The sequence below is a fragment of the Macaca fascicularis genome, chromosome 8, assembly GCF_037993035.2.
Source record: "Macaca fascicularis isolate 582-1 chromosome 8, T2T-MFA8v1.1".
Taxonomy (NCBI): domain Eukaryota; kingdom Metazoa; phylum Chordata; class Mammalia; order Primates; family Cercopithecidae; genus Macaca; species Macaca fascicularis.
In genome coordinates, this window is record NC_088382.1 from 126808589 (window position 1) to 126824249 (window position 15661).

General features: G+C 39.2%; 1 protein-coding gene and 1 long non-coding RNA gene across 6 annotated transcripts in view; one reads left to right on the forward strand and one right to left on the reverse strand.

Moving 5' to 3' along the window:
- Positions 1–15661, forward strand: part of SLC30A8 (solute carrier family 30 member 8) — a 248915-nt gene that overhangs the window by 225205 nt on the left and 8049 nt on the right. For all 3 annotated transcript variants that reach the window (XM_073999324.1, XM_073999325.1, XM_015455131.3), the window contains 4 exons: positions 480–626; positions 4757–4910; positions 8749–8899; positions 10460–10565. In XM_073999324.1, the coding sequence (XP_073855425.1) occupies positions 480–626; positions 4757–4910; positions 8749–8899; positions 10460–10565 (558 nt within the window). The remainder of the gene's footprint in view (positions 1–479; positions 627–4756; positions 4911–8748; positions 8900–10459; positions 10566–15661) is intronic.
- The window catches only part of LOC107126522 (uncharacterized), a 560621-nt gene that overhangs the window by 192518 nt on the left and 352442 nt on the right, over positions 1–15661 (reverse strand). The gene's annotated exons all lie outside the window — the stretch shown is intronic.

The window sequence follows — 15661 nt, forward strand, 5'->3', positions numbered from 1 at the left end:
TTAATAGAGAAAAAGGAAAGGGTAAAGATGATGATTAAATTGTAAGTCAAATAAAAACACATCTGTGGGCCAGATCGCAACATCTAGTTTATAAACAAAAGTCCATGTCCTCAGTTTGGGTTATGAGACTCTTTGAATCTGGCCCACACTGCTTCAGCCTGATCCTCTTGTATTTTTCTCTTTTGAATCCTCTTACCCCAGTCTAACTAAGGTGTTCTCCAGCTGTGCCTGCCCCACAGTTTCTAATCTCTATGTCTTTGCTACCCAAGGAATGGCTTCTCCTTTGAAATTGATTTCTACGTGTTCAAATCATATCCACTCTCTGAGTTGCAGAAGGAGTGAATTAAATCAACTTTAAGATCTCTTTCTTCTCTAAAGTTTTGTGAGTCTGCGGCATTTTCACCCACGATGGTTAGCATGTCTATGAATCTAGCTGCATTCTGGGACCTTAACACAGTGTACTATTTTGCATTCTCTAGGTGGGCACTTCGCTGGGAGTCTTGCTGTCGTCACAGATGCTGCCCACCTCTTAATTGACCTGACCAGTTTCCTGCTCAGTCTCTTCTCCCTGTGGTTGTCATCGAAGCCTCCCTCTAAGCGGCTGACGTTTGGATGGCACCGAGCAGGTACAGTTCATAGAGTGAGCAATAACAGCAGGCTGGTGCTGCAAAGTCAAACCAAGGGTAAAAATGGAAGCTACAAAGCAAAGCCTTGTTGGAAAATCCTTAGAGACACATTTCTGATGCACAGGATAAAACAAACGTCTATGTGGGAATATGTGTTTTCAATATTAATTCAGATAACAGACAGATTAATGGTGCTATCTCTAGTCCTCTGGGACCAGAGGAACACGTGTATCACTTCAGCAACCGCCCCAGCCTCAGGGACTCTGTGCCTGGTGATAGACATAATACAATTCACTAAATTACTCTGCATCCCTGGAAGAGAGGATAGGAGTAAAGCTTCTGCCATATTGCAAAAGGAGGCACGGAGCACCCAAGAGAGTTACAGAGATTGAAGAACTTCTTATAGAGGATTCAGGAATAGAATACAGGCTTTCCTGCTCACACACAGCATTTAGCCATTCAGTGAATGGTCCAGCTGAATAGCTTGCTCACTCAATCAACAATAATGCAAAAAAGGAGGAGGAGAAGGAAGAGGAGAGGATGAAAGTTTACTTTTTCTCCTTTCTTGCAGCTGGTTCCTTCACTGAGTAACTAACCCATCACCTAGGTCTTGATGAGGGTTTTTACTTTGACTCATTTTTACATCCCTCCCTTACCCGCCCCCACAACCCCATACTCTGCAACTTCAATTCTCCTCTGCGTTATTCCTTATATCAGCTGGAGAAGCTTCTGACTGAGTATTTTGTGCAAATCATGTGAACAAATAGCCACAATTCCACATTTTCACACTGGTTGAGAACCTCAATGTAGAGGAAATCGGAGAGCTGAGCAAGGGTGGCCAGCCTTCACTGAAAGGGCTGCTAGACACGTGTCACAGCTTGTAGGCTGACACCTGTGGACTGCAGTTTTTCAAGTTTAGAATGGCAGGAAGTCCTAATTTCATACTAAACCATTGATCATCACAGGTGTTTTGACTTGCTTCCCTTTAACATCCAGGAGATGAGGCAATAAACGAGAGTTCGTGACAATGTGATCTGAGAATGCTTTTGCCGGTGCTTGAACAGCACTACACTTGGAAAACATGGACCTCTGGTTAAGCACCCATTATTTGTTGGTGTAAAGTTTTACATGTACTTGACCCTTTCTGATACCATTTGTCAAAGCAGTTTTGTAAACCTAAGATGGTTTGAAAATGTAGGGTGAACTCAGAATTTAGATCTCTGCTTGTACTTTGGCATCGTGGCCATGGAAGACCCTGAGCTGTTCATAGAACTCTCTGCTGCGAGGGCAATATTCTGTAATATACAGTATGATGTAGCTATTGAACACTTTAAATGCGGCTAGTGCTACTGAAGAACCAGATTTTGAAATTTACTTAATTTCATTTTAAACAGCCATGCATGATTGGTGGCTACCATATTAAACAGCACCTCTATAGACATAGAGGTGAGTCCAACACATTCATACCCAACACACCCATCATCTGGTCAACCCAATGAGCCCAGCTAAGCTATTTTTTTTTAAGCAATCATGGTAGCATTTACCAATGATCCTCATGTGTCTCCCGTTCTAACTAGTTACTTTTGGATTTCTGACTCTTTGTTTGTCTTGAGATCTGACTCCTGACTCTTGCTCTTGGTATTGAGCTTTACACCTGCAGCTCTTTTCCCACTGTGCTTCCTAACCATGGGTTTTGAGTTAGACATGCTCCACTTTCATACCCTGATTTGGATTTTCACGGGTAGGAAACACACTTCCTGACATCCACAGACTCAACTTCCATTTCCGGCAAACCAGAAATTTTTGGGCCTGGTCCTCATAAACTTCTGCAAAGGGGAGTTGTAAGTAGCCTGAGTAGACTAATAAAATAACAGATTCTTGAGTGTTTGCTATATGTTATATTAGGTTCCTATGGCTGCCTTAATAATGTACTACAAATTGGGTACATTATTTTGGGGGGTACATTATTAATTTTCATAACAAATTATGAAGGTTGTCTATGAATGACTGAAGTCTGGGAAATAATTGCCACACACTGGGTAATAATACATTACTCGGTTTTAAATACATTTCTGTTTCAACAACTGACATTTATTGCCTCACAGTTACGAAAAACAGAAGTCTGCAATCGGGCATCAGTGGGGTTGGTTCCTTCTGAGGTCTGTGAGGGGAAATCAGTTTCAGGCCTCTCTCTTAGCTTCTGGTGGTTTTTTGGCAAACTTTGTCAGAAACTTTGTCTGTCATTCCTTGGCTCATAGAGCTCTGCTTTCATCTTTACATGGCATTTTCCCCATTTGCATGTCTGTGTCCAGGTTTCCACTTTAAGTAAGGACACTAGCCATATTGAAACCATCCTACTCCAGTATGATTTCATCTTAACTAACTTCATCTGCAATTACCCTATTTCCAAATAAGGTCACAATCTGATGAATTGAAGATTAGTACCTTTTTTTTTTTTTTTTTTTTTTAAGACAGAGTCTTGCTCTCTTGCCCAGGCTGGAGTGCAGTGGCACAATCTCGGCTCATTGCAACCTCCACCTCCCTGGTTCATGCAATACCCCTGCCTCAGCCTCCCGAGTAGCTGGGATTACAGGTGCATACCACCATGCCCAGCTAATTTTTTTTTTTTTTTTGTATCTTTAATAGAGATGGGGTTTCAACATGTTGGCCAGACTGGTTTTGAACTACTGACCTCAGGCAATCTGCCTGCCTCAGCTTCACAAAGTGCTGGGATTACAGACATGAGCCGCCGCACCCGGCCAAAGATTAGTACTTTAACATATAAATTTGGGGGGAACATAATTTAACCCATAATCTATGTATATTCTATTATTATATTCTACATATATTCTATTATTATAATACATATAGATAAGAACAGTCAGGCTCAAATAGGTTAAGCGACTTGTCTAAAGTCACATAGCCAGTCCATATACGTCTGACACTTGAGCTCATGCCTTAAACATCTGCATCAGCATTTCCCATAGTGTGAGAAATGTTCCACAGTTGGTCAGATAATTTTAAGTGTCACATGGACAATAATTACACATCCTGATGCCCATTACAAAATAAACTAGCACATCAAATATGTAATTTCATGGATAACATTGTTTAGGAAGAAGCTAAGTGTAAAAAGGGAATTTATTTGAAAAAAATATTGAGTGGTTAATAAGGCAGGTAGCATGTGGATTTGGAAAACGTTATGAAGGTTGTTTGTAAATGACTAAAGTCTGGGAAATTATTGCCACACACTGGGTAAGAATGTATTACATTGCTCTACTTTAAAAGGAACTAATCTCTGGGATTAGCTTAAAGTGGGGAAGGACTAAATGATGGATTGTACCTGACCACTGACTCAAAGAATGTTTCTAGACCCTTCTGGGTTTTTAGAATCTATCTATGGGTTTGAATTAAAGGTCAGAATGAAGTGTTAACTCCTAAGTGAGCAAATGCACTTTCCTCAGTGGGCAGATTGAACACCATTTTATCTCTACATATTGATGTAAACACTTCTATTCTGATGCTTCTTTTCCTTACTGTTGCTCTTAAAATGCAGTCAGAGCGTTAGCAAGCCTCTGAGCTCACCTCTGTGTTTATAATATGTTACACTGGCAAATAAAACTCATTTTCTTCAAGTGCTCTCTGAAGCTTTCCCTTTTCACTATTTTATTCCATTGAAGGTGCTGGCACTGGCAGGTCGTAAATGTTTTATGGTGAAATTAAGAGTTTCTAAACACATTTTACTCTCTGTGTCTCATTATTTTACCTCCTAATAAGTTTCAATCATTTTAGCACCTGTTTAAATTAAGATCCCCAAGGAAAACGGCGGCGATGTGGTGGGGTGGGCAGGGGGTAGGGGGGGTAGGCGGCAGTTAATATGTTCTAAAAATTTGCTGGAAATTACTTAGTAACATGGAGCATAATGACTCAGACGCTGGTGTTTTATGAATGCAACATTAAAATTCCTTCTCTTAGTTTTAAAATCTGTCCAGACTTTTACTTTGTGAATCACTGAGTGAACTAGTGTGAAGCCTCTTTTGGGGGGAAGCGGCAAAGAGTCTTACGAGTTTTGGGGGTGTAGGTGATGGAGTTATCTGTGTGTGGGTTTCTGTATGTGTTTGAATTCCTAGAGATCCTTGGTGCCCTGCTCTCCATCCTGTGCATCTGGGTGGTGACTGGCGTGCTGGTGTACCTGGCGTGTGAGCGCCTGCTGTATCCCGATTACCAGATCCAGGCGACTGTGATGATCATCGTTTCCAGCTGCGCAGTGGCAGCCAACATTATGTAAGTCATCCCCTGGTCCCCGCACAGTGCCCATGAGGCTCTCCTGTAACTCTATCTGGACAAAGACTTTTTAAAAACTCAGCACTTGTGAAGATGTTAGAGGCCAGACAGAGTGTTTGAATGGCTTTAAGATTGAAAACAAGGTTAACTGCTTTTGTTTAAGCTAAAGTGTTTTTTAATACTGGCTTCTACTAGCTACCATGTTTCGAAAGCTTCTGGTGTGCCAGAGGCAGGGTTAGGATGTTTGGATATACATTACCAACTTTAATGTTCACAACACTCCTATGTTACAGATCAGGAAACGGACGCCCAGTGAGGTTAAGTAGTACAGAGCCAGGATTTTAATCCAGATTCACAGACCCAGAAATTGAGCTCCTTTACATTCTCAGGCATGTCAATGGTTCCACATGGGGCGTAACTTACTACTGTTCCATTTCTATGAGGTGAGCAGATGATGGCCTCCCTGTGGGTTGCGTTGGAAGGGACTCTAAAATGTATTTACTTCAGTCCCCATTTTACTTTTGCATTCTCTTTTGCAACATTTCCATAAAATGGTCATTAGTTTCATATATTTTAATAGAACTCATAAAAGGAAATTTATTTCCCTCAAAAACAGCCTCTATTATCTTTGCAGCATTGTGACTGCATGAAAATTCTTCCTTGTGCTATGTTAGTTAAATTCTCCCTTTGGTTTCAACCTGCTGGTCCATTCTTTTATCTAGGCAGTCTTAAATCATTTTACAGGAGTTGAGCATATGTCCCTTGACAAATGAGTCTCCCTTTCCTAAAATGAACTACTGGATTGCTCAGGCAATGGGGTTTTGAGGTCAGGACTTTGATCTTTTTGAGTCAAATTTCTCCTTCCCATTTGAGGATCTAATTCTGGGCAACTCTACTTAAAATTCCATCCACCCATCTCTCTGTCTAGTGATCTAGCTAGCTATCATGTTGGTGGACAGAATAATGACCCACTCCCCTAAAAAGATTTAAACATCCTAACCCCTGGAACTTCTGAATATGTTAAATCATATGGCAAAAGGAACTGTGCAAATGTGATGAAGGATATTAAGATAGGGGATTATCTTGGATTATCCAGGTGAGCCCACATAATGACAAGCATCCTTATAAGAAGGAGACAGGAGATCAGAGAGGAGAGAAGATGCTGTATATCTGATGTTGAAAATGGAGAACGCAGCCTGGAGCCAGGTGACCTCTAGAAGCTGGAAAAGACAAGAACATGAATTCCCTTCTAGAACCTCTAGAAAAGATGCAGTCCTAGAGACCCACTGTAGACTTCTGACCTCCAGAACTATAAGTTTGTGTTGTTTTAAGCTGCTAAAACATTATGGTAATTTATTACAGAAGCAATAGGAAACTCAGCCTATTTATCATCTGCCTATCTATCTTGCAATGCAACTTGATATATGCTCTGAGGTACATTTTCACATGAAGGTAGAGAAGACAGTGATCGAAAAATGAAGTTTTAAACAGTGGATTTTAAGAGGGGGCACAATGGCATCTCTGGAATTCAAGAATAGCTGAGCACATACACTTTGAAAAAGGTCCTCAGTTCATTCTAATAGCCTTGCCCCTTGACATCTCACTTACCCAGCTCTCAGTTTGTGAGCCATTGCTCAAAATCTCTGAGCTAAATAATTAGAAGAATGGTGTTTGATCTGCTGTCAGTGACTAGATCCCCATCTTCAGCCAGTTAACTTGAAAATGTGTTTCACATTGGCACTGGGAGAAAAAGTGTGAGTCGATCAATGTAAACCTATCACCCCTAGGAGACAAATATGCCAGAGCACACATATTGCTGACTACAGGTCAATAATGTCTGCTTTGCATAAGGAGAACAATATGGTCTTGAGGCAGAAGGAAGAATACAAGTATTAACTTCCTGAGAGTCATATGTCACGTAGGCTGTCTTGATGCTACACAAAGATGAAGGCTACAAACCTACCCAACTATCACATCAATCTGGGGCCTCAATGATGAGGTTTGATTTTCTAAACAGATATCATCCAAATTTTCTTTTTCTTGTAACTGCTTTTGAACATTGACCTTCACATTGCAGGTGCTTTTTACACTCAGAAAGTCAAGGCGGTTGGAAATCTCTGCCTTCTTTGTGCAAGTAGATAGTTATTGATGGATAAGAATGCTGAGTGATTATAATATTTTCTCCAAAAACTGGGATTACAGGTTTCAAATGCTGCTAGATGCTGTATTGTTTGAATATAAAGATATCAGAACTGCGATTCAGGAATAAATCTATTCCTTGGGGACTCAAAATCAGGACAGAAAGTTCCAATAGAAGTTGTGAAGAGATTCTAGGATGAAGGTTATAAATAGAGCCTGAAGGCTATTGCCTGCTAAGTTTTCACTGCCTGAAACATTTCCTTCCCTCAGCATATTTAACTCTAGCTTAAGCTTTTGAGTTCAACTCAGCTGTAACGTCTTTCTAACTAAATCAGACTCCTCTGTTGTATTACCCATAGTACCAGTTCTTGGTGGACTTACTGTAATTAGAATTTTCCACTTGTGTGTGTGTGGGGGGAGGGGGGTGCTTAAACTTTACCTTCTCCAGCACATTTAAAGCTACACTGGGGAATGACCACATCTGTTTTCACTCACCTTTATGGCCCAAGATTTTACAAGTGTCTGCATATGAGTGACTACATATGTTTTTTTTCCTGTCTCTTTTTGTCAATAAGATGAGTAAAAGAATGAATGACAATGTGATGAACACACATGGCAGATCAGATGAGGGTCTATGATCTATCAGCCATATCAGGCTGTCTAAGGGACCTTAAATGGTAACTCCTAGTTGAGAGTGAATTTCTACCCAAACACTGAACATCTGAAAACTGTACATCATATAGTGATCAGATCTTGATGCCTAGTGGTCATTTCACTTTGTGGTGATGACCTGAGTTTTAACAGACACTTTACCTGAAAATAGAATGGGATACATGACGTTGAACAATATGTTGCTGTTTTTAAATCTTTGTTCCAAAATGTTTAGAAAAGGTTCAGAAAGGCAAAACACTGAGCTGTCAGTGAAAATGTTCTAATTTTACGTTTAGTCTAATACCACTTAAAGGTATAGATAAACAGAATTATGCACATAGTTTGTAGTATTTGCTATTGATCACTTTGAGACAAGAGATGCTCAGCTTTGAAATATATTGTGTGTATGTATATGTACACATACCAGATCATTTTTAATACATTAATATATTTCTACTTCTGGATTAAGAGCTTTATATCCATGAGCACAATATTCTCATCATTGGACATTAAGAAATCATTCAAATTTAAAATTCTTTTTAAAATGCACAAAATTAAGTAAAATAAAAGGTAAAATAAAACTTCAATAAAATTCACTACTTATTTTATTTTTCCCTTATTTATCCCTTCCTGTGTTTTTTTGCATGTGAAACCAGTACTTTTAATTAAGCTCCCAATGAAGCTTGACTTTAAGCCAGCTCAGTGCCTGACAGTCAACCTTCAATAAAGGAGATTTCCTCCCTTCATTGTCAAATGCTTGATTTTCATCTAAGAAGTGATGCTTTCCAGTTTCAATGTGAAACAGAGAAACATTAGGTGGATGAATGAGTAAACTGGGTGCGTCTCTGTGGTTTGTTTTTGTATAAAAGTATTAAAATTTTATGACACGTGTATTTAAACATTAGTCAAAGATAGATCTTTTTAAAGCATAAATACTTCAACTATCCATCATTTTGGATAATGCATGTTATTGCCAGCTCCTCCATTATGCTGCCTACATTTTGAAAACTGATCTCATGTGTGCTAAGAACATTGTTCTCTCTTTCAGACTAACTGTGGTTTTGCACCAGAGACGCCTTGGCCACAATCACAAGGAAGTGCAAGCCAATGCCAGCGTCAGAGCTGCTTTTGTGCATGCCCTTGGAGATCTATTTCAGAGTATCAGTGTGCTAATTAGTGCACTTATTATCTACTTTAAGGTGAGTTTGAGTTTACCCACCATCCTAGTACTTACATAGATTAGGTAGTACAGAAGCTCCAACATTAACTTAAAGAGAATGGGCATCCTCTGTTTACCTATACAAACTACTTTGCAAAGCTAAAGCAAGCAAACAAACCCTCAACCATGGTGTTAAGATGAATAGCAACTAAACTGTGAATACCTTCAGGTTCTTGGATTATAAGCAATAGGGAACATCTCTGGCTCACTTTAGCAAAAAGTATATTTAATGGCTGAAATGTACTGTGTGTGCTCCTAGACAGACGTCAAAGTAGAAATAAGGGCAAATTTTGATATCAAGATTTTAGAAACGATCCAACTTCTGTCCGAGACACCACACTGAAATAAATGTGTCTCAACAAATTTTGTTTTCTGTTTTTGTCACTTCTGAAGAATGATACTTCTGTGAACGGAGTCCAATTGACCTAGGTTGTGTCTTGTGTCTGCTGCTTGGCTGAAGGGAGGTTAGAGTACCTGATTTATTGTTCCACCAGTATTGCCCACAATGGGGGAGAGGTGACTTCTCCCCCAAAAGCCAAAGTGCTAATGAAAAGTGGGAAAGACTCCCCGGTAAGCCTCTGACCCTAAATAAATAAATATGCACTACAGATCTCTACCTGGTAATACTGATAACAGAGATGGGTTAGCAGGCACAGAATGGAGAAGAACATTTAGCTCTGTCTGTTTGCATCACAATTGTCTAATTTGCAGAGACTCATAGCTTTTCCTGAAAAAGGGAAAACATGTAAATAAAAATTACAAAAATATCTGAATTCAGTTGAGCAAAATGATCACTGAAAGCTTTAAGTCTAAGGCAAATCTAGTTCAAAATTATAAGGGTACGTGGAGTTTGAGGGTCCACTTACAGAAGTTGAGTTGATGCTGAATTTCTTAAAGACACTTTTCTGTGGCAAAGAACTTCATCAAGGGTAGAAAAGCAGACATTTCACCCTGAGGCTAAGGGTTCCAGTGAGGAGACTGAGCAAGGATGACACTTTGGTTCACACCCTTAAGACTGCATCAAAGATGCCAGCCTTGAGTATGTGCAATACTTGAGAGGCAAAGAAATAAACTCACCCCAGTCAACCAAGAGCATAGTCCAGGTGTATGCTGGCCATATGCAATTTCTGAGCAAGTAATATCCTTTCTTCTCCTCATTATAATTAAGGCCAAAACGTCATTGGATCTTGTGGGCATATTTATGCATACTTTCATCACATACTCTGTACTTTTATTAATCTTCAAGAAGTTAAATCAGGGCTCTTGAGGGCAAACTTAAGAATATTCTTCCTTTTAGTTCTTAAATTACGGGGAGAGCATGTCTTGTAGTCTCACTTCTTTATTTGCTGGTAGTTTAAAGCTAAAAGGAAGGATTGAGTCTTCAAAAACAAAGTCTTGCCTCTGAGTTGGATGACACATGTCAAAAGGGTGAATGAGTGACAGAGAAGGAAAGACACAGGGAGGTTTACTTATTTTATTAATCAGACTTTCTGGAAGAGAGGTATGAATTCAGTTAACCAAAATCCTTGTTTTTTTCTAGCCAGAGTATAAACTAGCCGACCCAATCTGCACATTCATCTTTTCCATCCTGGTTTTGGCCAGCACCATCACTATCTTAAAGGACTTCTCCATCTTACTCATGGAAGGTAGGAGTGATTTTATTATTACTCCCAGGGTCAGTGTTTTCTCTTCCCTAGAATCACAAAAGGGCATGACTGTAAGGCATGCTCACTGTTAATTTGAATTACGGGAAAAATTTAAAGTGATAAGGAATTTTTGTGAAAACGATCGTTTGATTTTTTTCATATGGGAACAAGTAAAAAGAACTGGCTTCTATTCCTGCTCTAGCAACTGTTACGTAATATTTCACAGTGTAAAAACAATAAGTATAAACATCATGAGGAGATACTGCAAAAATATAAATTATTCCCTAAATATACCTGGAAAAGACCTAAGAAAAAACTACATAAATTTACCTCCTAGGCTGCATTAGAGCTAAACATTTTTTTTTTTTCAAATTGTATCTCAGAGTAGAAGAAAACAAGGGTGACCCTTTATTTGTTTGGCAAGTGTTTATTGAGCCCCAGCTCTGTGCGAGGTAATGTGCTCAGAACTGGAGTTACAGAGAGGAGCAGAGCAGAACACAGCTCTCTTATGAAGTTCTGGGCTGTAGTGTGCTATGAGGTTCAGGTGTCTGCACTAAGTTCAACATCAATATGGCCTCCTGGGAACAGGGTACCACTAGGTTGCCTAAGGAAGGGTGAACTGGCACAGATCAGAAACAGAGTGGGTCAAAGCTCTTATGCCGATCAGTAGTGGGATTGTGCCTGTGAATAGCCACTGCCCTACAGCCTGGGCAACATAGTGAGACCCCATCTCTCAAAATAAAGTATAGTAAAATGAAATATGGGCTGGGCACAGTGGCTCATGCCTATAATTCCAGGAATTACAGTTTGGGAGGCTGAGGTGGGAGGATTGCTTGAATCCGGGAGTTTGAGACCAACCTGGGCAATACGGGAAAACCTCGTCTCTACAAAAAATACAAAAAATTACCTGGGCACTGTGGTGCAAGCCTGTAGTCCCAGCTACTCAGGAGCCTGAGGTGGGAGGATCACTTGAGGTTGGGAGGCAGAGGCTGCAGTGAGCCGAGATGGTGCCACTGTACTCCAGCCTGGGTGACAGAGTAAGACCCTACCTCAACAAAATAAAATTTAAAAAAAAAAAAAAGCTTTGTCCTCATGGGGATAATACTTTAATAAGGGGAGAAAGAGATCATTCAAAAAATTACACTGAAATGCAATAGTGGGAACTGCTACAAAGAAGAGGTGTGGGTCTTTTATTAGAGATCTTAACATGGCTGGGAGCAGGGGCCAGTGGTCCCAGAGGCTTTGCTGAGGCCTGCTGTTAGGCCCGAGTAGGATCTTATGTTATTAACCTCATCACCTACAGCCCCATTATCATTATCCTTGACTACTCTCCCGGGCCTGTGAAATTTCTGTCTGGCTCTTTGAGTCTTCCAACTATCCAGGAACAGATCACATAAATAACCCTCACTGCAAAGAAATCCATCCTTATGCCTAAAGCTTACTGCCTGCATCCTTTCCCCCATTCTGCAATTTGGTGATTTTCTTTTCATTTGGCATAAAATGGTTGAAGAACTACTGGTTTCTGCCCTTTCTAGGCTACATCTTTACTGGCAGAGTTAGCTCAGAGAGATATCATATAGTTGAAAAAGCAAGGTCTTTGTATCAGACCCACCTTCGTTCAAATGCTAGTCATGCAAGTTTCTAGCTGTGAGACCTCAGGTAACCTCCTCCGAACTTCAGTTTCGCAACTCAAAAATGGGAATATCACATCCACAATACAGTGTTGCTGAGACGATTAGATGAAATAAATGGCATTATGCTAGAACACGGTGGAAGCACTATCAGCTAGCATTTTTGTGTTGACTGGAATATAGGAAATATGAAGCTACATTGTGGAAATAAACACTGTACTGTATATTTACCTGCACAGGAAGAAATTGCCAATTCTTGGGTATAGACTGTGGCGATAGCACTAGTCAGCCATAGATGCTGATGGCCTCAGAAAGGCCAGATAAGAGAGTCTTGATCAGAATAAATCCATCTTCATCACCAGAAGAACTATTCAGTGGTACTTGGAATGGGAGAACTACTGACTCCCGTTGACATTATCTTAGAATATTAAAGTACGTCAGAGAGTGACATCAGCAAGATGGCTGACTAGAGATGCTGGGGCTAGTCCCCGCAGTAAGAAAGGGCCAAGGCAACAAATAACTAGAGGAGATTTGACTGGAGCATCAAAGGGAAAGTGTGGGAGTACAACCTAGGTGTCCAACAATAGATGAATGGATCAAGAAAATGCAGTGTATATACACAATGGAATACTATTCAGTGGTGAAAAACGATGAAATCCTGTTATTTGTAGAAACATGGATGGAACTGGGGGACATTATGCTAAGTAAAATAAGCCAGGAAATGAAAGTTAAACATCACATGTTTTGGCTCATATGTGGAAGCTAAAAAAAAAAGTTCTCATAGAAGTAAAAAGTAGAACAGATAACAGAGGCAGGGAAGGGGAAGAGTAGGATAGGGAGAGAGTTGTTAAAGGATGCAAAATTACAATGAGATAGGAGGAATAAGCTCTAATGTTCTATAGCACTATAGAATGACAAGAATACAATTAACAATAATATATAGTTTCAAATAGCTAGAAGGAAGTTATTGAATGTTCCCAACAGGCTGAAATAATAAATGTATGACATGATGAATTTGCTAATTACCCTCATCTGATCACTATGCATTATCTGTATGGCAATAGCACTGTGTGTCCCATACATATGTACAATTATTATGTCAATTTAAAACTGCTTAAAATTTAAAAATAAGGTTTATTGGAGACCCAAGGTACTCAATTATATTTAGAAGGTGATTTATCATTGCTACATTGACCATTTGTATTAACAAATGATACCATTTTCTATCCCACATTCCAGGAAAATAGGTATTCTAAAATAGGTATTTGGACATACATATTTGTCCAAAACCCTTATTAGACTAACCCAGCAGTTCTCAAACTTTAGTGGCATCAGAATCACCTGGATGGTTTATTAAAACACAGATATCTGAACCCACTCCTACAGTTCTTGAGTCAGTATATCTTATTGGGGAGTAGGAGGGGCAAGAATTTGAATTTCTAACAAGATGCTGTTGCTGCTGGTCCCAGGACAACAATTCAGGAACCACTGGACTAATCTTTTCGTACCACTGAAGGGATTCTCACATGCTGGCCATGGGAATGGCACCTGTAAAATTCAGCCAGAGCTATAAGTTTGCATCATATCAAATATCCGAATGATTGAAATATCCAGACATTAGCTGATTTTTTTTTTTTTTTTTTTTGTCCAGCACATTTTGACATAAGGTAGATCTGGTCTCAGAGTGCAATTGCCTTTAGTGACAGCTCACATTTCATTAGCGTTCACTGCTAAGTATACATTTAAAGGTTTGTTCTTGGTGGTCACTACAATTTTTGAAAGATGATAGTGTTGACAACAGTGAAATGGATAAAGGAGTCAAATGTCACATAGTAACAGTGAATTTTCTGGCTCTAATATTTGGGTTGTCAAGCCACAGAAGCATCCATTTTCTTTCCTGGGCACCAAGTGCTGAGCTGCAGCTGTTGTTGCTATTATGGAAGTTATTGACTTAAAGAAAGATAAAAGACAAGTTGGTGTACAATTTGAAATGAGCTATATTCCACTTTTTTTGTATGTCTCACTATAGCTCTTCCTTGGTGATTATCTTTCTTATTTTACTTCAGGAAAAGTGCAGAGACTGGTCTGCATCAGTTAATTATAGAAACTAGCAGATAACTCCTTTCTGGAAGACACTTACTTTTTAAATTAGGTCTTCAAATTATGTTAGTATGGTACTTAGTAAAATTTAAAAATAATACAGAAAAGTATGCAATAATTTAAAAAAGTCTCCTTATATTTCCATCTTTGCCTTCTCAGTCCTATTCTTCAGGGATAATACCTATTAATAAGTTGACATTTATCTTTCTAAAGATATTTGTGCATTTGCATATATATATATACACACACACGTATATGTATATGTGTATGTGATGTATGTGTGTGCCTTTTTTTTAATAAAAATGGGATTACATATTGATTCACATTTTTCTCTGCACCTGACATTTTTCACTTGGAGATCTTTTATATTAGCACATACATAGATATACCCTGTTCTTCACAGCTGTAATTACTCCACAGCATGGAAGGACTTGCTTGTGATGGACATTATAAACAATGATGTAATTATCACCCTTGGATATATATATTTTTAGCACTTGAATATCTGTGGAATAATTCCTAGAAGTGATATTGCTGTTTCAAAACTTAAATGCTGTATTAGTTTGTTTTTGCACTGCTCATAAAGACATACCTGAGACTGGGTAATTATAAAGAATAAGAGGTTTAATGGACTCGCAGTTTCACATGGCTGGAGAGGCTTCACAATCATGGCAGAAGGCAAAGGAGGAGCACAGTCACATCTTACATGGCAGCAGGCAAGAAAGCTTTTGCAGGAGAACTCCCATTTGTAAAACCATTAGATCTACGAGACTTACTCACTACCACGAGAACAGTATGGGGGAACTGCCCTCATGATTCAATTATCTTCACCTGGCCCCACCCTTGACATCTGGGGATTATTACAATTAAAGGTGAGATTTGGGTGAGATTTGGGTGGGGACACAGCCAAACTATATCACATACATTTTAAAATTTGATAGATACTACCATTTCTACCAAAGATATAGTATCAATTTCCTTCCCCCCAACAGCATATAAAAATGCTCCTTTCCTCACATCATCACAACCACTGAGTATTATCAAACTGTTCATTCTTTTCTACTCTGATAGGTGAAATATTGTATCTTATTGATTTCAAATGCAATTATTTAACTATGAATGGTGTTCAGTGGTTTTTAAAATACATTTGTAAGTCTGGGAAGTTATTTATTAAACACTAATTTAGATATTTTTCTGGATGCATTAATATTTTTTTCAGACTCCCCCCCAGGCAAAAGAAAGTTCTAGGATGTGATGGAGCATCAAGGCCAGAGGGGCCATGCCTCTTGCCTGGCAACACTATTTCTTATAATAAAATAAGTCATGGTGGACCTGTGTTCTCTATAATAGTAATGAGATGAAGGA